The sequence below is a fragment of the Salvelinus fontinalis genome, chromosome 17, assembly GCF_029448725.1.
Source record: "Salvelinus fontinalis isolate EN_2023a chromosome 17, ASM2944872v1, whole genome shotgun sequence".
Taxonomy (NCBI): domain Eukaryota; kingdom Metazoa; phylum Chordata; class Actinopteri; order Salmoniformes; family Salmonidae; genus Salvelinus; species Salvelinus fontinalis.
Window position 1 is genome coordinate 45,369,871 of NC_074681.1, and position 21,205 is coordinate 45,391,075.

Consider the following 21,205-nt stretch of genomic DNA (forward strand, 5'->3'; position numbering starts at 1 on the left):
TGCCCAGATTCTTCCCACCTTTTCCTCAGCTATACATCCATCGCTCTTCCTATAACATCTGCCTCCATCTAATCCTGGTTTAGTGTTACTGAATCAGGCACTGAGGTCAGGTCTGTCAGATGTATAATTTTAATTTTTTCTTGGAATAGAAACACCATTATATTAATCAAATTAATGAAGCTAAATTTCTTAAAATAAATCCTGTATGCTATGTTCTTACAGAAAAAAGGGTTTAAATTTTCTAGTACAACCAATATTAAAAACAGTCCACTGCTTCTCAAAGATGCCCTCTGGTGGTCAAACTAGCATTAATGACAACAATGGTATGACACTTACAGTAAATAACGTGCCATAGATTTCTGCGGCAGCGCGCAAGCTGTGCTGCAGTACGACTCAACTTTTAAAGGAAGAACCACTGTGTATAATGTTAGGTGAAACACTGGGTTATAAAACAATTACAGCAATTACACTTTTAACCCATTATTGAGTCTTTCTTTTTTCCATGACAGAGGCCTTCAGTTTTTCCCCACCAGAGAATTACTACTACCTAAAGCAATCTGGCTGTGTGGCAGACAAGACAATCAACGACAAAGGCACTTTTCAGGACGTACTGGTATGGCCCTCCCATCTAAATCAATGGTTTATTGTTGATGATACAGTTCAGGGCATTCAAAAGTTACTTTTCAAAATGCCTTGCTGCAGCAAGCAGTACATTTTTAACCGAACACTCGTGAGGTGATGCCAAGTTCATTAGCAATCATCTAACAATAACCCATACATTTAAATACATTTCTGAAATATGCCCATGGCGATGTTACATCCCCTTTGAAGCAAATGTCATTTTTTTGCTAATATACAGTACTTTTTTTGTTCACTTTTTATTACCCAGAACTGTTGTACAAATTGCCATTAGTGGAACTACAATTTGGAATTGTCAATGACAGGGTCTTGCTACAGGGTCTTACAGCTGCACCTCATACCATAGAGACACTAAAGCAGCAGATTCCACTTATAGTGGTCTGGATTCAACTTTACTCGGTTTGTACAGGGATATGGTAATGAATTGAATTAAATTGTGTCTGGACAGATTGAATACATGGGAAAACTCTGAGATATTGTGTTATTTCATTTCTTATTAGATATTTTTCTTGGGGGCACAACTGCCTTTTTTTTGGCAGCATCAACATTCTGTTCATTTGTGTTGTTTTCCATCCCAGAATGCAATGCGGACCATGCAGTTCACAGAGGAGAACATCTGGGAGATCCTTCGGCTCCTGGCGGGAATTCTTCATGCCGGGAATATTGAGTTTATGACGGCCGGAGGAGCTCAGGTCTCTTCCAAAACAGGTTAATGTCTCTCCTCTTTTCTTTCCTTCCTCTCCTCCTCATGTTCCCCCTTTCCCTTGAGGTACTACCTATAATATGGTACTTTCCTTGAGATTCTCCCTATCCCTGTCCTAGTTCTGGGTTGTCCAAGTTTAAGAGCTACTCTGAGATTAGCTCTCCCCTATGTCTTAGCGCTAGGGTGACCTTAACCTTTTGCCTCAGCTGAACAATAATATTCCGCCTAGTGCCCACAAAGCTTTGAAATGCGATATGTAATGAACACACTCGTATATCCACCTCAACTGTCAAAGCAAGATTGGTGTTTAAAAATAACCTTGATTTAATCACATTATGAGTAAATGCATCTGGAGCAGTGGTCACCGACCTTTTCTGAGTCAAGATACGTTCGCAGTCAAATAAGATCTACCACTTCGATTATTTTTTTTTAACATGATTTAAAAAATATAACATTAACCCAATAAAAACAGTTCTGTAGGAATGAGGTTGGTGCAGTAGGCCTAACATTATCACAGCATATTGGATATATGCCTGTCCTGCCAATATTGTTCTTCTCAGAACATTTTATATTTCAAAACTCGAGCTTTGATTAAAAAATAAAATCAGTTGGTGTAGCATTTGCGAGGCACAACTGAGTATAAGTGGAAATAATTCGTAAATAATTTGCTTTTTTATTTTACTGGACTGATGGTACTTGAATCTGATGGTCATGGTGCTTTCAAGACAACTGGGAACTCGGAAAAGACACAAGGTCAAATCATGATGTCAGTGATCTTCAGGTAGGAAAGTCAGAGCTCTAGAAAGATGCCTGAGTTTCCGACTTGGAATTCCGAGTTGGATGACCGTTCAAAACGATTTTTCCCAGTCAGATCTAGTTTTTTTCAGAGTACCCAGTTGTTTTGAACATGACGTTAGTCTCAGTGGAGGGAGTGAGGGAGAGAGCAGCAGAGGGACCGCCCTCTGGTTCAAGATGGGAACACTTTGATTACCCGGTGAGCACGGTTTCAGAATCAAGTGAACTTAACACCAACAGCGCAACACACACTCACACAAAAAAGGCGGGCAATCCTTGATCATTGGCTTTTCTACAGAAATGTTCGGGGATCGACTAGGAATGCCTTGAAGATCAACCAGGTTGATGACCACTGATCTAGAGGGGCATAGACTGACATCAAATCTAATTTTATTGGTCACACACACATGGTTAGCAGATGTTATCGCGAGTGTAGCAAAATGCTTGATGACAGCACAGCAAAGGATATCTATTGTACAGTACTTATTACACCCCCACATCCCTTTTCTAAAATACCAGTGTCTGTGTGTTTGTAGCACTGGGCAGGACAGCAGACCTCCTGGGCCTGAACTCAGAACATCTGGCCGAGGTACTGACCCACAAGTCCTTGATCCTACGGGGTGAGGAGATCTGCACGCCGCTCACCGTAGAACAGGTAACCTATAACCATGATGACAGAGGGCACCAGTTGACCCCATTGTTTAACATCAGGTAGTGGCTTCACTCCTTTGCGACGCTAATCCCTTCGACACACAAATATTTGACCCCATGGTCAACACCTGCCATTAGGGCAGATAGATAGGCCAGGGGCATGAGTTATGCCATAGGGAAACATTTAGGGCTGGGGTTTCATAGTCAATTGGCGCCTGCCCAACTGTGAGTCTAGCCACCAACTTTGTGAAAAAATACTTTGGTTTCAAAGTCAATGGTGGCTTATCTCTACCTCGTTTACATAGGTCCTGCTAGACAAAACAAAGCATTCATTGTCTCTTACAGTTATGTGTGACCGCCGTTGTTGTTGTCAGCTTTTGAAGGCTGGGGTGTGTATTGGCCACTGACCCTGAACCATTTCCCCTTGCACGACCTGGGTTGTGTTGACTAGGCACTAAACTTAAAACGTTTTTAAAACATTTGCAAAAGAAAAACATAAAATACAGTTTAGTCCCTCACTGTTTCACTTAGTTGTCTTGCAGTTGGTGCCTAATGAACCCCGCCCCCATCATGTGTCTGATATAATCTCTAAAGCTAGGAGTGTAGCTGACCAGGCTAATCACATTTGACGCTGATTCAGCAGATATGGTCAGCAGATGAACATGAGACACAACTAGTGCCAGACTGGATTATCACAAATGCCGTTGCCACAAGCAGCACTGCAGATATTGAGATGAGCGAGATGCAAGACTTCGCGCTCACACAGTCACACACACAGTATCTGTGCATTTGCACGGGTTCGCTGTTGGGTGCCATGGCCTGTGCACTGTGTATGAGGGCATGTGACTGTGTATGAGGCATGTGGGCATGTGACTGTGTATGAGCTGTGTATGTGACTGTGTGAGAGCGAAGTCTTGTATCTCTCTCATCTCAATGTTTGCAGTGCTGCTTGTGGCAGTGTCATTTCGCTGAGTTTACCTTTATGGTCAGGCGGGTGATGGTCTACTTGTGATAATCCAGTCTGGCTCAAGTTGTGTCTCCTGTTCATCTGCTGAATCAGCGTCAAAGCCTCACGCTTCAACGCTCTTAGCGGAAATGCTGTTTCTTTTCTGCATCTACGTCATATCGCTGAGTCTATCTTTAATAACTTGGCTTATGTAGGAGATCATATGTAGACTATTTAGGCTAGCTTTTATACATAATTTATGCCTCGAGGGGGTGCTCTGTCTAAATGGACAGAAAATGTTTCCAGAAATGACTACATTGGACAGAAAGGAGCACACCTCCCTATCCGAAGTGCAGGTTTTTTGCAATCAGAAAAAGCAGAAGCAGATTGTGGAAGTCACCTTTAAAAGCATATGGCAAAGCACATGTTGCGTATGTGCGTGTGTTTGAATCCCAGCCACGGTATGAATTAATTAATGGTTACACCAAGGGATAGTCAATTTAAAGGTCATCCAGAGTAATTTATACTCCTATTTTACTTGAACGAGAACAGGGCAGCTTCCTTTTTGTAAAACTGTGATGTCATTTCCTTTTTCCCAGGCGGTGGATTCCAGGGACTCCATGGCGATGGCACTTTATTCCCAGTGTTTCACCTGGATTATCCGGAAACTCAACAACCGTATCCGAGGGAAAGAGGACTTCAAATCTATTGGCATCCTAGACATATTTGGATTTGAGAATTTCGAGGTTGGTTGGACAAAAACAATTTTGGTGGTTCAAGATACATTTTCTAAATGATCATGTCTTATATTTATTTATTTTTATTTTTATTGTGAGCAACATATGTCTTAGTCAGGAAAGTCACTGATCACAAGCAATGATGTACGTTCATCTTAATGTTGATTTCTCATATTGGCTGTCACCATCAGTAATGAATAAAAATGGCCTCCAGCAAATCCAGCCAAACTAGTTCAAATCAACTATCAGTCATCCATGAGACAGTTCATGACCTAGATAACTCTCAAACTTAAGAAGTAGATTTGCACATTCATTATGTGATCTATGATCTTAGTGTTCCCTATAGGAGGCCCTGCATTTACAAAACATCCTAGAGGAGGAGGGCTGACAAATTCAGTTTTGCATTTTAAATCATAATGCATGATAGGGGGGACTGATCCTAGATCAGCACTCGTACTCTGAGTTGCTTTGTGAATACAGGCGCAGATTTACAAAAGTTCTGGCTGTTTTAACAGAGGGAATGAATTAGAGATGGTGGAAGAAAACTGCAGGTAGCCTAGCGGTTAAAGTGTTGGGCCAGTAACTGAAAGGTTGCTAGTCCAAATCCCTGAGCTGATCATGTGAAAATCTGTTGATTTGCCCTTGAGCAAACGACTTAACCCTAATTGCTCCAGGGTCGCCGTTGGTTAAGGCAAACCTGGCTGTGACGCCACTCTCAGGGAGAGTTGGGGTATGCAAAAAACACATTTTGTGACGTGTGAAATAGGACAAATATAAGCATCCACCAAGTTATTATAATAATACTTGTAAGTAAAGTGAAATTGTAGAGTTTCATGTTGTAAAGTAGAGTTACAACATGAAACCCTGTTGGAAAAATCATCAGGAGCAAACCATTACAAAAAAATCACTTGGGGGGGGGGGGGGGGGGGGGGATGTACCCCGTGATCCCCCCCCCCCACCAAATTTTTTTTAATATTTAGTATGTGAGTCTTACATGGGTCTATCTCTCTGACAGGTCAACCGCTTTGAGCAGTTCAATATTAACTATGCAAACGAGAAACTTCAGGAATACTTCAACAAGCACATCTTCTCGCTGGAGCAACTTGAATACAACAAGTGGGTAGACCTCAAACATGAACCTTCACAGTAAATTTAGATTGGCTTTTTTTTATGGTTAACTGTAACACTGTATCATTTTATATAAATGTGTATTCTATTTACAGTTCATCAGAATGTATAACACGTACGCTAATTTATAAAGCATTTATAAGCACGTGTAAAAAATAAGAGCTTATTCATGAAGGTTATTATAAAGTGTTACCAGTTGACTTCAATTTCAATTTGATTGGCTTACCTTTTAGTTTTTCTTCCATCAGGGAAGGGCTTGTATGGGAGGACATCAACTGGATGGACAACGGGGAATGTTTGGATCTGATTGAGAAGGTATGTCTTTGTCATTCCCACTTGAATGGGATTTTTCTCATGTTGACACTGCTAGAATTTACACTTGTGAAGCAGGTTTCATATTATGGTGACAAGGCGCAATGCCTGCCACAAGGTTGGGCACAGGAGCATTGTAAAATGTAAATCATTTGAAATTTGACTGTAGCAGCCTGATATACGCCACTTGTAAGCGCAATTACAACCCTTTGGAATTGTAGTCCCCTTCAATTGGGAACCAATGGATAGCTCAGTGCAATGCCATTCTTGCCGTTATAATGTGAAATCCCTTTGACCTGGCGACAAGGTTATCCAGACAAATGCTGTGTGGTCTTGATCTACCAGAAATAATAATTTATATATATAAAAATACGCTTATTTCTATACATAGAAATATGTTGTAAATCCATTGATTAAAGTTGTCAGGAAAAAAGTATACTATTTCGGACTGTCTATTTTCTTCACAGAAACTGGGTCTCCTTGCACTGATGAACGAGGAGAGTCATTTTCCCAAAGCCACCGATGGCACTCTACTGGAGAAACTCCACAGCCAGCACTCGGTGAGTCAAGTCCCATTGTTATGACATCACCAGTCGATAGCTTTAGTGGGCCTGTTGAAATACTTGAGAGAGGCATTCTTATACCCACACGTCGGTCTGTCCATCCAGCCATCCTTCTATCCTCTCTTCTTTCTTTCCATCCGTAAGGTGATCACTGATCTGATCAAGTTGGATTGGTGGAAACAATCCCTGATCTATGATTACTTGAAGGAAGGGAGGAAGGATTCATCTCTAAAGTATTCAAACAGCTTTGTATATATATTGAAGACCCCCATGTCGCTTTTCCTCACTGATTTGAAAGGATTGTAGGTGAAAGCAATGTGGCAGAAGCTACTGTAAACCTAGATGGAGTTTTCCAACACTGCAAAATCATACGACATACTTTAAGAGAGGGTGGCTACTTCTTCATCTTAGTCACAACAATAGACAAACACAGTGTGCTTAAAATAATAACACACAAATTATTGTATTTTTCTTGTCAATATTGAATACATCATTTAAACATTCACAGTGTAGGTTGGGAAAAGTATGTGAACCCCTAGGCTAATGACTTCTCCAAAAGGTAATTGGAGTCAGGATTCAGTTAACCTGGAGTCCAATCAATGAGACAAGATTGGAGATGTTGGTTAGAGCTGCCCTGAACTATAAAAATCACTCACAAAATTTGAGTTTGTTATTCAGAAGAAGCATTGCCTGATGTGAACCATGCCTCGACCAAAAGAGATCTCAGAAGACCTAAGATTAAGAATTGTTGACTTGCATAATGCTGGAAAGGGTTACAAAAGTATCTCTAAAAGCCTTGATGTTCATCAGTCCACAGTAAGACAAATTGTCTATAAATGGAGAAAGTTCAGCACTGTTGCTACTCTGGCCATCCTTCAAAGATGACTGCAAGAGCACAGCACAGAATGCTCAATGAGGTTAAGAAGAATCCTAGAGTGTTAGCTAAAGACTTACAGAAATCTCTGGAACATGCTATCATCTCTGTTGACGAGTCTAAGATACGTAAAACACTAAACAAGAATGGTGTTCATGGGAGGACACCATGGAAGAAGCCACTGCTGTCCAAAAAAACATTGCTGCATGTGTGAGCTTCGCAAAAGAGCACCTGGATGTTCCACAGCGCCACTGGCAAAATATTCTGTGGACAGATTAAACTAAAGTTGTGTTGTTTGGAAGGAACACACAACACTATGTGTGGAGAAAAAAAGGCACAGAACACCAACATCAAAACCTCATCCCAACTGTAAAGTTGGTTGGAAGGAGCATCATGGTTTGGGGCTGCTTTGCTGCCTCAGGGCCTGGACAGCCTGCTGTCAGTGACGGAGAAATGAATTCCCAAGTTTATCAATACATTTTGCAGGCAAATGTATGGCTATCTGTCCGCCAATTGAAGCTCGACAGAAGTTAGGTGATGCAACAGGACAACGACCCAAAACACAGAAGTAAACCAACAACAGAATGGCTTCAACAGAAGAAGTGGCCCAGTCAGAGTCCTGACCTCAACCCGATTTAAAATGCTCTGGCATGACCAAGAGTGGTTCACACCAGACATCCTAAGAATATTGATAAACTGAATCAGTTTTGTAAAGATGAATGGTCTAAAATTACTCCTGAACTTTGTGAAGGTCTGATCCGCAACCACAGAAAACATTTGGTTGAGTTTATTGCTGCCAAAGGAGGGTCAACCAGTTATTAAATCCAAGGGTTCACATACTTTGTCCACCCTGCAATGTGAATGTTTACACGGTGTGTTCAATAAAGACATGAAAAAGTATAATTATTTGTGTGTTATTAGTTATTTGTGTGTTTGTCTATTGTTGTGACTTAGATGAAGATCAGATCAAATTGTATGACCAATTTAATCCGAAATCCAGGTAGATCCAAAGGGTTCACATACTTTTTCTTGCCACTGTACCTTGGATGGTAGCCTACAAAAGCCTATTCCTGAGCTTTTCCCGCGATCAATCAAACACATTTGGTGTGTCATCATAGTGGTCTCTGACTTATGGTCAGACTCGCTCAGGTGGAACAAATTTAAACTTGCGCCTTTTTTAAATGCTGATTTGAATGTGATTGAGTACAGAGAAAAAAGTGAACGATTTTTTTTCGCAAACGTCCTTTATGAATTTAAAAGTAATCCCTGAAGTAATCATCTAGTTTTTCAAAAGTATCTGTAAACAAAATTTTTGCTTGTAACGTAACAGATTACAGTTACCGTTTTTTGTAATCCCTTACATGTAACACCGCTGGATATAATGAATGGGTTTTATGATATTTTGAGATATCCAGAATGCTTAAAGGAGTTTGAAAGGGCACATTTTTGGCTTAACAGTTCCAGTTTCTTTATCTGAAATTGAATAATTTTGCTTATTTAGATTTCATTGATTCAACTACTTTTTCCTCCCAGTTACTGTACGTAACAATAAAGCTAATGTAGTATATAGGCGTGCAGATCTCTTAGACTTTGTTTCTGAGTCTGAAATTATGATAAAGAAAAATATGTGAATTCATTCAATTCTTGTCTATTTCATTGATCCTTCTTTGTAGGAGATGTTATCCACACAATTGTCATATTCTAAATAATGTTGGCTCAGTTGCATTTTGTGGCTAGTAGCATGATGTGGTGAATAGCCGATAATGCTAACGCAAATCTTTTCTCATGTTACAGAAAAACCAATTTTATGTGAAACCACGCGTTGCTGTGCACAACTTTGGCGTGAGACACTATGCAGGCGAGGTAAGAGTTGTCCCTGTCTGTAACACTTTAGTTAAAACCGCAAGTATAATGCAATATGATGCCTGTACATTTTAAGACTTGTCAGGAGCTTATTATCATCTCATAAGGATCCTCGCTAAATACAGAGCATTTTGAGTTTAAATTCGGACACATAGAGAAACATAACATCTTATAAGCCCCAGGATAGGACATTATTTAGGCTCCTACAGGCTAATACCATGTTATATAGCATCATTCCTTTAGGTTTAAAGTGTTACCATGATGACACAGGAGCACGTAAGACACAACAAGACAGCTTTTGCAAAGCAGACAGCAGCTCTGACAAGCAACACGTACTGCACTTAGTAGACAAATGTGTGTGCTATTGAATGTTGCATTCATCTCACCACTATTTGCTACCCTCTGGTGGTGTATTTGTATTTATTAAGGATCCCCATTAGCTGCTGACAAGGCAGCAGGTACTCTTCCTGGGGTCCAGCTAGGGTTGCACATTTTAGGGAATATTCAGAGGTGGAAATTTCCGTGGGAATTAACGGGAATATATGGGAATTAACAGGAATATATGCAAATTAATTGTAATACCATTTAAATGTAGATGTTTTTTGCAATGGCTATATTTACCATATCATATGGAGACAGAAACATAAACCTTTTACCTTATCATAAGTAGACATAATTGCAATGATTAAATCCTTCCTATAGAAATTTTTAAAAACGATTTAGTTACGAATGTAACTTTAATTAAATTAGTTGACTCTTCACATGTGATGATTTCACTGAAAAACAAAAGAAAGGGAATATTGAATGATCCCCAATGATCCATCGCATCTCCCAAAAACGTTTTCAACATACTTTTGTAAAATGAGTCTCGAAACTACAGCTTTGTTTGTCTTCCTCTCAGGCTTCCATGTCTTCTCCCTGGGTCTCCTCAATGTCCACCTCTTGAACATCAGACTCTGAGGCCTCCTCTTCACTGTCACTTTCCAACCTTGTCGAGGGTGGCTCGTTGTCAGGCTCAAAAAGCCTCAAATTTGCCCAGATGGCCACCAATTTTTCAACCCTTGTATTGGTCAGCCTGTTGTGTGCTTTAGTGTGTGTGTTTCCAAACAAGGACTAGTTGCGCTCTGAGCCAGCTGATGTTGGTGGGATTTGGAGGATGATGGAGGCAACAGGGGAAAGAGCCTCAGATCCACAAAGTCCCTTCCACCAGGTGGCTGATGAGATATGTTGGCACGACTGCCATATTGCATCTCCATCCCTAAGCCCTTGCTTGGAAGTGTACTTTGCCAGACTGCCAAGAACCTTGCCCTCATCCAGGCCAAGGTGGCGGGACACGGTATTGATGACACCATAGGCCGTGTTGATCTCTGCACCAGACAGGATGCTCTAGCCAGCATACTGGGGGTCCAACATGTAATCTGCGGCGTGTACGGGCTTCAGGCAGAAGACTTCACGCTTTTTGATTTATTTCAGAACTGCAGTTTCCTCTGCTTGAAGCAACAGTGAAGTGGGCAGGGCAGTACGGATTTCTTCTCTTACATCTGCAAGTGGAGTCTGAACATCAGACAGGATGGCATTGTCTCCCTCAATCTGTGCAATGGCTACTGCTATAGGTTTCAGGAGTTTCAGGCTGCTTACCACTCTCTCCCAAAATACATCATCCAGGAGGATACTCTTGTTGGGGCTATCCATATTGGCAGACTGATGTGGCCATTTCTTGGAGAGACTCTTTCCCCTCCAGAAAACTGTCAAACATGATAACAACACCACTCCAAAGGGTGTTGCTGGGCAGCTTCAATGTGGTGCTCTTATTCTTCTCACTTTGCTTGGGCAGGTAGATTGCTGCTATATCTTGATGACCCTTCACATACCTAACCATTTCCTTGGTTCTCTTGTAGAGTGTATCTATTGTTTTCAGTGCCATGATGTCCTTGAGGAGCAGATTCAATGCATGAGCAGCACAGCCAATGGGTGTGATGTGAGGGTAGGACTCCTCCACCTTAGACCAAGCAGCCTTCATGTTCACAGCATTGTCTGTCACCAGTGCAAATACCTTCTGTGGTCCAAGGTCATTGATGACTGCCTTCAGCTCATCTGCAATGTAGAGACCGGTGTGTCTGTTGTCCCTTGTGTCTGTGCTCTTGTAGAATCCTGGCTGAGTGGTGGAGATGATGTAGTTAATTATTCCTTGCTCACAAACATTTGACATCCCATCAGAGATTATTGCAATACACTCTGCTTTCTCTATGATTTGCTTGACCTTGTCTGGTTGGAGGGGTGTATGCTGGGCGAAGAACATTCAGAAATCTCTTCCAATACACACTGCCTGTGAGCATCAGAGGTGAACTAGTTGCATACACAGCTCGAGCAAGACATTCATCAGCATCTCTGACTACGTTCCTCCATTCAGCCAAAACAACGTCTGATTCCAGGAGGACCATGAGCTGTTGCTATCGATAAGGTGTCTGATTCATCATTTCCACCTTGAATAGAAGTAGAGGGACTTTTGTCAGAGGTTGCTTGTTGTGAGCGCTGTGGGAACTTTATGCACTTGGCCAGATGATTCTGCATCTTTGTTGCATTATTCACATATGATTTGGCACAGTATTTGCAAATGTACACAGCTTTTCCTTCTACATTAGCTGCAGTGAAATGTCTCCACACATCAGATTGTGCCCATGGCATTTTACTGCCAAGATTAGATTTATTTTTAATTTTTTACCCCAAATACAATTCCATGTACAGATAAATAGTTACGCAGTTAGATTAAACAACTCCTTTGTAAGATAAATGTTTTAATATTAAACATGTATGGAAATAGGTGAATTAACACTCAGTTAGCAGGCTCAAGCAAGCTAAAACCCACATGGTAGCAAAAACTAACTAGCAGAAATTGTTAACAAGTTCGAAATGATTTAAACACACTTTGCTGAAGGCTTCCATTTACTAGTTAACAAAAAAATCATGTATGTCCTATAAAATATATTCACCCCACCCAGTATTGCAATCAAAACTTATCTGAAAGCATGTAGTCCTTGGCTCAGACAGTGTAGTAGTGTGGGCTCAATAGCATCTCATTAGTGTGCAAGATCTTGAGATTCAGCTGTACATGTGATGGAAGAATGCACTGTGCATGCAGAGGGTTGCAATTCCATTGAATTGGGGATAGTTTAACCAACATATGCCACAAGACCTAGAATTGCCTTATGTGAATCCCAGAAGAAAAGGTTCACTGTTTTAAGCTGACTTTTTAGATGAATTTAAGCAAAATTCCCGAGTTTAAACTTCCCATGGAAAGTTTCCGACCCTTTGCAACCCTAGGTCCAGCAACATTAAGTCAGTTATATACAATTTAAAATATGACATTACATATTTAATAACACTTATCACAACAACTAAGTGTGTGTAGAGTGCGTGTCTTATCATTTTCTTTGAGCAAGTAAAGGGGGCTTTTCTGTTCTTGGGTAGCGGACTGACTTTTGCTTCCCTCCACACACTTTCTTGTAGGTTTAGATTGAAGATATGGCAAAGTGGCAATATCGTCCTCTATTATCCTCAGTCATTTTCCATCCAAGTTGTCAGACCCAGGTGGCTTGTCGTTGTTGATAGTCAACAATCATTTTTTTCACCTCTTCCACACTCACTTTTCGGGAAATCAAAATTGGATTGCATTTCTTTCATAATTTGGTCATTTATACTTGGATGTGTAGTGTCGGCATTTGTTGCTTGCGTGTCATGGCTAAGTTTGCTAATCTTGCCGATGAACAAAATCATTAAAGTAGTTGGTGTGCTCTAGGTGGTGTATGACGTGAGGGGCATTCTGGAGAAGAACCGAGACACTTTCAGGGATGACATCCTCAACCTGCTTAGAGAGAGCAGGTAAGCGGCAATTCTATAATGTTCAATCTCGAATTGCACCATATTCCCTATGCAGTGCCGATATTTTGACCATAGCGTAAAAGTAGTACTCTATATATGAAATATGGGGCTATTTGAGATGTAAGTGAACAATTCATACATTCTGCACTACTGTTTTGAATTAATTGAATGGGGGTTTTATTTTTCATTGAGGGTCATGCAGAGCTGGGTAAAGTTGGATATTCAAACGTGCACTTTGTAACGCTTATTCTGTGTGTGTGTGTGTGTGTGTGTGTGTGTGTGTGTGTGTGTGTGTGTGTGTGTGCGTGTGCTTGTGCTTGTGTGTCAGGTTGGACTTTGTGTACGACCTCTTTGAGCACGTCTCGAGCCGTAACAAGCAGGACACCCTCAAATGCAGCTCGAAGCACAGGAGACCCACTGTCAGTTCCCAGTTTAAGGTCAGTGACGATAATTGTCTTACATAAGATAGTGCAACTTTTATCTGCACTAACCAGTCGAGGGACTGTATACAGTACCAGTCAAAAGTTTGGACACACCTACTCATTCAAGTGTTTTTCTTTATTTTTACTATTTTCTACATTGTAGAATAATAATAAAGACATCAAAACTATGAAATAACACATATGGAATCATGTAGTAACCAAAAAATATTTTATTTCAGCGCAATGAAAATGGGACCAACACTTTGCGTTTATATTTTTGTTCTGTACATAATGCAGTGACCATTTTATTGACCCTTGACCCTTGTTTGTATTTGCCTTTATATCATGAACATGGAAAGTGCATAATAATCAGCATCCCTAACAATACTGACTGTAACAGTGTCAGAGTTAGCTAACAATTTATATTTCTTTACCCAGAATTCTTTGCACTCACTGATGGCCAACCTCAGTACTTCGAACCCATTTTTTGTGCGATGCATCAAGCCAAACACTCACAAGGTAAGCTCCTACATATACAAACTTTACATTATACTATTCTTTCTTGAAGACAATCTTTTTAACATAAGGCAAGGCCATCAATGAATAAAGGAAAAATCCATATATTTAGTGTGGAAATCCTATCATTGAATGCATCTAAAAAGGCAACACTCCTCTTCCCTGACCACACACAAACTAACACAATATAGCATTAAATGGGAGTCCGGCTCTTTGCTGCCCTCTGACCTCTAGGGAATTTGCAAGGCTTGGTTAATGTACACACATGAAATACAGCCCAGAATGAGGAGTCAAACTGAGTCAGTGGCTCCTGTCAAAGATTAAAACATGTTCAGCATGATACGGAAGGAAAGGAGGAAAGGAAAGGAAGAGGCGGTGGAAACAAATGGTTCAGCTGGTGTACATTTTCTCCCTAACCCTTTATAGATCTATAAGGTTGAAGCAATATGGAAGTCCCACCAATACACTGCAAATACTTACCCAGACATTACATATCTGCAAACATCAAAGGGTTAGGGCCAAGGACAAGGGGTACATTTGGACCGATTAGGCGTCCATTAGTCAACTGATCAATGAAGTCCTAATTGGTTCTTCCATTAGTCCTGATACATTCATTGATACATCGTGTTGCTGCGGGGAACAATTGACTGTGGCCCATTGTTTCAATGACAAGTACATTGTCTATTTGTGACTGACTGTGAATTAACCAATGAACGAACAAACAAACGATGTAGTATATTGTATCGCTATAGTATACACTATTGTTATTATACCATATACAGTACCAGTCAAATGTTTGGATACACCTACTCATTCAAAGGTTTTTCTTAATTTGTACTGTTTTCTACATTGTAGAATGATAGTGAAGACATCATAAGTATGAAATAACACATATGCAATCATGTATTAGCCAAAAAAGTGATAAACAAATATTTCATATTTTAGATTCTTCAAAGTAGCCACCCTTTGCCTTGATGACAGCTTTGCACACTCTTGGCATTCTCTTAACCAGCTTCATGAGGAATGATAGTGAAGACATCATAAGTATGAAATAACACATATGCAATCATGTATTAGCCAAAAAAGTGTTAAACAAATATTTCATATTTTAGATTCTTCAAAGTAGCCACCCTTTGCCTTGATGACAGCTTTGCACACTCTTGGCATTCTCTTAACCAGCTTCATGAGGAATGATTTTCCAATAGCCTTGAAGGAGTTCCCACATATACTGAACACTTATTGGCTGCTTTTCCTTCACTCTGCGGTCCAACTCATCCCGATCCAACTCATCCCAAACCACCAATTGTTTTGAGGTCGGGGGATTTTGGAGGCGAGGTCATCTGATGCAGCACTCTATCACTCTCCTTGGTCAAATAGCCCTTACACAGCCTGGAGGTGTGTTTTTGGTCATTGTCCTGTTGAAAAACAAATGATAGTCCCACATAGCGCAAACCAGATGGGATGGCGTATCGCTGCAGAATGCTGTGATAGCCATGCTGCTTAAGTATGCCTTGAATTCTAAATATATTACCTACAGTGTCGCCAGCAAAGCACCCCCACACACTCACACCTCCTCCTCCATACTTCGCGGTGGGAACCACACATGTGGAGATCATCCGTTCACCTACTCTGCTTCTCACAAAGACACGGCAGTTGGAACCCAATCTCAAATTTGGACTCCAAGGGTCTCATGTCCATTGCTTGTGTTCCTTGGCCCAAACAAGTCAATTCTTCTTATTGGTGTCCTTTAGTAGTAGTTTCTTTGCAGCAACTCGACCATGAAGGCCTGATTCACGCAGTTTCCTCTGAATAGTTGATGTTGAGATGTGTCTGTTACTTGAACTCTGTGAAGCATTTATTTGGGCTGCAATCTGAGGTGCAGTTAACTCTAATGAACTTATCCTCTGCAGCAAAGGTAACTCTGGGTCTTCCTTTCCTGTGGCGGTCCTCATGAGAGCCAGTTTCATCATAGTGCTTGATGGTTTTTGCGACTGCACTTGAAAAAACTTGCAAAGTTCTTAACATTTTCCAGATTGACTGACCTTCATGTCTTAAAGTAATAATGGACTGTCATGTCTCTTTGCTTATATGAGCTGTTCTTGCCATAAAATGGACTTGGTCTTTTGCCAAATAGGGCTATCTTCTGTATACCACTTCTACCTTGTCACAGCACAACTGATTGGCTCAAACGCATTAAGAAGGAAAGGAATTCCACAAATGAACTTTTAACAAGGCACACCTGTTAATTGAAATGCATTCCAGGTGACTACCTCATGAAGCTGGTTGAGAGAATGCCAAGAAACCACACACTACTGCAGAGACTTTGATATTTCTAGCCCCAATTGATATGGTGAAAACAATGTGTGGGGTGGCAGAGGAACAAAAACTCACATCAATACCTTTGTCAGATAACACTGTGAAACTAAGAATTAATTCTATATTAATTCTCCATAGGAAAACAATGTGGGGAGCTCAGCATTCCAAGAATAAAAAGTATTTTGGGGCTAGCATTTGATGACAATTGAGTTAGCTGCCCAGGCTTACATAATTAGAAAGAGATTAAAATGTCGTCCGACTTGAAAAAAATCTAAATATACACATTGTGAGATATTTTGTGAAATAGACAGACATGCCTATATTTCCTCCATAGGAAACAATGGGAAGACCGTAGAGTTCCAATATTACTTTTAATGTTTACATTTTAACTATAAAACAACGTGAGCAGGTCTCATTGCCAACAATAGTGAAGCAGGCATTATGACGTTGAGCAATAACCTTGGAATAGAATGTTTGGAAGGCGAGTTTGTGCCACCGTGCTCAATAGAACTAATAGGAGCTGGCAGGGTGAAAAATGCACTAAAATAAGGCCTGTTGTTTTGCGATTACTTCAGAAAGACAGCAAGCAGCTGGGACATATCGTCATATTATGAAACTGGGCTCCACGGCAGATGCAATGAACTCGTTTTTATCAGAAAAGAACGTTGTTAAAAATTTGATGTGTCCAGGCTACGATCTACACGGATTTCACGGCACTCTCGTCTATGTGTACCAGAGCGCAGAATAATTACTTTACAAGCGTTCAACACCAGTTGAATATGGCCAGTGTCAGTAAACGTTGGGAAAGAAGCATAATTAAATTGTTTCCAGCAGCACATTTACAGTCACCAACGCTCTGGTTAACACAAAAACTTCCTTACCAGGTCTGCTAGGACGGGTAAAATGGTCTGAGTTGTCTCATTTGTGTCTGGAAGTAACTAGCCAACGTTAGCTTGGGTGCTTGACTACCGTTGTAGGCAAGAACGCTCAAATCAACCCTAGTCCTCGTCCCGAACGTCCAGTGTGCGCTCCGAGAGCGAAACAGTCTGAATTTACGAACTGACAATCTTACAATGCTCTGAATTTATGAGCGTCACGTTGTACAGAGTCATATTGTCACACTCGTCGTACGAACTGGAAGCATACTCGGACCAACGTGCAGCGTGATCTGGGTTCCACATCTTTATTTATTTAAAGTAAGTGAACCACAAAACAATAAAGAATAACGAAACGTGACGACAATGGAGTGCTGACATACAACTACACATAAACAATATCCCACAAACACAGGAGGGAAAACAGCTACTTAAATATGATCCCCAATTAGACACAACGATTACCAGCTGCCTCTAATTGGGAATCAAAACTAGAACCCCACATAGAAAATATAAACTTGACTAACCCCCCAGTCACGCCCTGACCTATTCTACCTTAGAAAATAAGGGCTCTCTATGGTCAGGACGTGACAGTACCCCCCCCCCCCAAAGGTGCGGACTCCGGCCGCAACACCTGAAACCAAAAGGAAGGGTTAGGGGTGGTGTCTAGTGTCGGTGGTGGCTCTGGTGCGGGGCGAAGAACCCGCTCATCCCGCGGATCCAGCCATGGACCCTGGCCGAACACTGGGCCTGGACTGGACCTCGGTGCAGAGGAGCTCTGGACTGTGAACCATCACCGGAAGCTCTGGACTGTGGACCGTCGCCGGAAGCTCTGGACTGTGGAACTGAACTGTCGCCGGAAGCTCTGGACTGGGAACTGTCGCAGGAAGCCTGTTATAGTTAATGTGGGGTTGAAAGACATTAAGTTGGCTAGATCAGAGCAGATTAAAAAAATATTTTATAGACCTTGTTAACCTGTCTAGCCTCGGGGTGCCTCTAGCGGCACCCCCCCCCCACACCCACTGAAAAGGCAGAGCCGCGAAATTCAAAAACAATATTTTTTTTAAATATTTAACTTTCACACATTAAAGTCCAATACAGCTAATGAAAGACACAGATCTTGTGAATCCAGCCAACATGTCCGATTTTTAAAATGTTTTACAGGGAAGACACAATATGTAAAGATGTAAATCTATTAGCTAAAAACATTAGCATAATCCACCATCTTTTCTTTGTCCACCAACACCAGTAGCTATCACCAATTCGGCTAAACTAAGATATTGATAGCCACTAACCAAGAAAAAAGCTCATCAGATGACAGTCTGATAACATATTTATGGTATAGGATAGGTTTTGTTAGAGAAATGTGCATATTTCAGGTAGATGTCATAGTTTACAATTGCACCCACCGTCACAAATGGACTAGAATAAATACAATGAGCAACGTGTTTACCTAACTACTAATCATCAAACATTTCGTAAAAATACACAGCATACACTAATCGAAAGACACAGATCCTGTGAATACAGACAATATTTCAGATTTTCTAAGTGTCTTACAGCGAAAACACAATAAATCGTTATATTAGCATAGCACATGTGCAAACATTACACCAGCATTGATTCTAGCCAAAGAGAGTGATAACGTAAACATCGCCAAAATATATTAATTTTTTCACTAACCTTCTCAGAATTCTTCAGATGACACTCCTGTAACATCACATTACAACATACATATACAGTTTGTTCGAAAATGTGCATATTTAGCCACCAAAATCATGGTTAGACAATGAGAAAAGTAGCCCAGCTGGTTAGAAAATGTCCTGCGCCACATTAGACAGTGATCTAGTCGTATACATAAATACTCATAAACGTGACTAAAAAATATAGGGTGGACAGCGATTGATAGACAATTTAATTCTTAATACAATCGCGGATTTACATTTTTTAAATTATCCTTACTTTTCAATACAGTTTGCGCCAAGCGAAGCTACGTCTAGCAAGATGGCGTCATAAGCGATTAACAATTTTCGACAGAAACACGATTTATCATAATAAATTGTTCCTACTTTGAGCTGTTCTTCCATCAGTATCTTGGGCAAAGAATCCTTTCTTGGGTCTAATCGTCTTTTGGTCGAAAGCTGTCCTCTTGCCATGTAGAAATGTCCATTGCGTTCGGCATGAACTGGAACCGTGCCCAGAGATTCACAGTGTCTCAGAAATAAATGTCCCAAAATCGCACTAAACGGGTATAAATTGCTATAAAACGGTTTAAATTAACTACCTTATGATGTTTTTAACTCCTATAACGAGTAGAAACATGACCGGAGAAATATTACTCCCTACACTAATGCTTGGAACAAGTGCGGGTCGGTGGCCACCGCGCGCCTGACGCAGCTGGAAAAGAGTTCCTACCTACAGGGTTTTTTCATTTATAGTGGCTGTGATTGGGCAATCGACACCATTCAAATCGTCATCACGTAAAGGCATCCAGGGGAAGACGTAAGCAGTGTCTGTATGCTCATAGCAATAACAGTGGCCTTAAAACTGACTCCAGATCAGGGGCCAAAATGTGTGAAATCTGACTCCATGTCAGGGAAATTGCTGTAGAATGAGTTCTGTTCCACTCAGAGACAAAATTCCAACGCCTATAGAAACTATAGACTGTTTTCTATCCAATAATATTAATAATATGCATATTGTACGATCAAGAATTTTGTAGGAAGCCGTTTCAAAAATTACACGATTTACATAAATAGTGACAACAGCACCCCCTAGCCTTAACAGGTTTTAACAAGCTGAAAGACTTAAAGAAGTGTCCGTTCATCTCTGCTTGGTCTGCTTGATCTCTCTTCCTCTGCTTGGTCATAGAAGTCATAGAAGCACTCCATGACTGGCTGAAAGTCTACTGTCTATACGCAGGCATTACTTTTATTGACAATTTTGATATCTTTTGGAAACAGAAGATACATTTCAGGGATGATGGAATTCACCCAATTCACCTTGGCGCGTGAACACTATCTAATCAGTACAAGGCATCTCTAAGAAATTGATTCTTATGGTCTTTTACTAGTCCTGCTATGGCTAGAAAGGAGGGTACTGCCATTAGCACTTTTACTAATTTGCATCGTAAAATGAAGCCGCTGCTGTCTCAGGTAATCCCTACTATAATTACGTCTCAATGCCCCCAGCAAACAGCGATAGATAAGCAACATGTAGGGCGGATTGAGGTCAATTTCAACAATTACATTTTCATTGCTATGCAGCCTTTTGTTAAGAATAATAGGTTGGCAGGTAATGATCTGGCTTTTATTGACACTGCAGGTGATTTCAAAGCCAAAAATGGTTTGAAATTCATACACCTAAAGGTGGTTGTCACGATCGTGTGGGGGATTGACGGACCAAAACGCAGCAGTTGGAAAATAAGCCATCTTCTTTTATTTTAAAAGATGACAAAAATAAACACGAAACACTTTAACAAAACGAACAAAACAACAAAACGACCGTGAAGCTACAAACGTTGTGCACATACATACAGGCTACAAACGTTCTACATAGACAATTACTCACAACCAATGAGAGCCTATGGCTACCCTAAATAAGGCTCCCAATCAGAGACAACCGAAATCAGCTGTCTCTAATTGGGAACTCATTCAGGTAACCATAGACTCTCCTAGACAACTAAACATACATAGACAACACTAGACATCTACACTCAACACAAAACCATATACTACACCCCATAACCCCTTTACCATATAAACACCCAAAACCAACAAAACATAAACATTCCCCATGTCACACCCTGACCTAACTAAAATAATAAAGAAAACAAAGAATACTAAGGCCAGGGCGTGACATAACCCCCCCCTTGAGGCGCGAACTCCGGGCGCACCATACACAGTCTAGGGGAGGGTCTGGGTGGGCTTCCCTCCACGGTGGCGGCTCCGGCTCTGGTCGTGGTCCCCACTTCACCACAGTTCCTA

At 40.8% G+C, this 21,205-nt stretch overlaps 1 protein-coding gene across 1 annotated transcript in view; it reads left to right on the forward strand.

Annotated features, from left to right (window-relative positions):
• Positions 1-21,205, forward strand: part of myo10 (myosin X) — a 262,974-nt gene that overhangs the window by 184,711 nt on the left and 57,058 nt on the right. Inside the window, exons 9-19 of the mRNA XM_055867578.1 lie at positions 510-613; positions 1,218-1,347; positions 2,674-2,792; positions 4,334-4,480; positions 5,487-5,587; positions 5,848-5,914; positions 6,379-6,471; positions 9,143-9,211; positions 13,008-13,090; positions 13,419-13,527; positions 13,951-14,031. Of these exons, the coding sequence (XP_055723553.1) occupies positions 510-613; positions 1,218-1,347; positions 2,674-2,792; positions 4,334-4,480; positions 5,487-5,587; positions 5,848-5,914; positions 6,379-6,471; positions 9,143-9,211; positions 13,008-13,090; positions 13,419-13,527; positions 13,951-14,031 (1,103 nt within the window). The remainder of the gene's footprint in view (positions 1-509; positions 614-1,217; positions 1,348-2,673; positions 2,793-4,333; positions 4,481-5,486; positions 5,588-5,847; positions 5,915-6,378; positions 6,472-9,142; positions 9,212-13,007; positions 13,091-13,418; positions 13,528-13,950; positions 14,032-21,205) is intronic.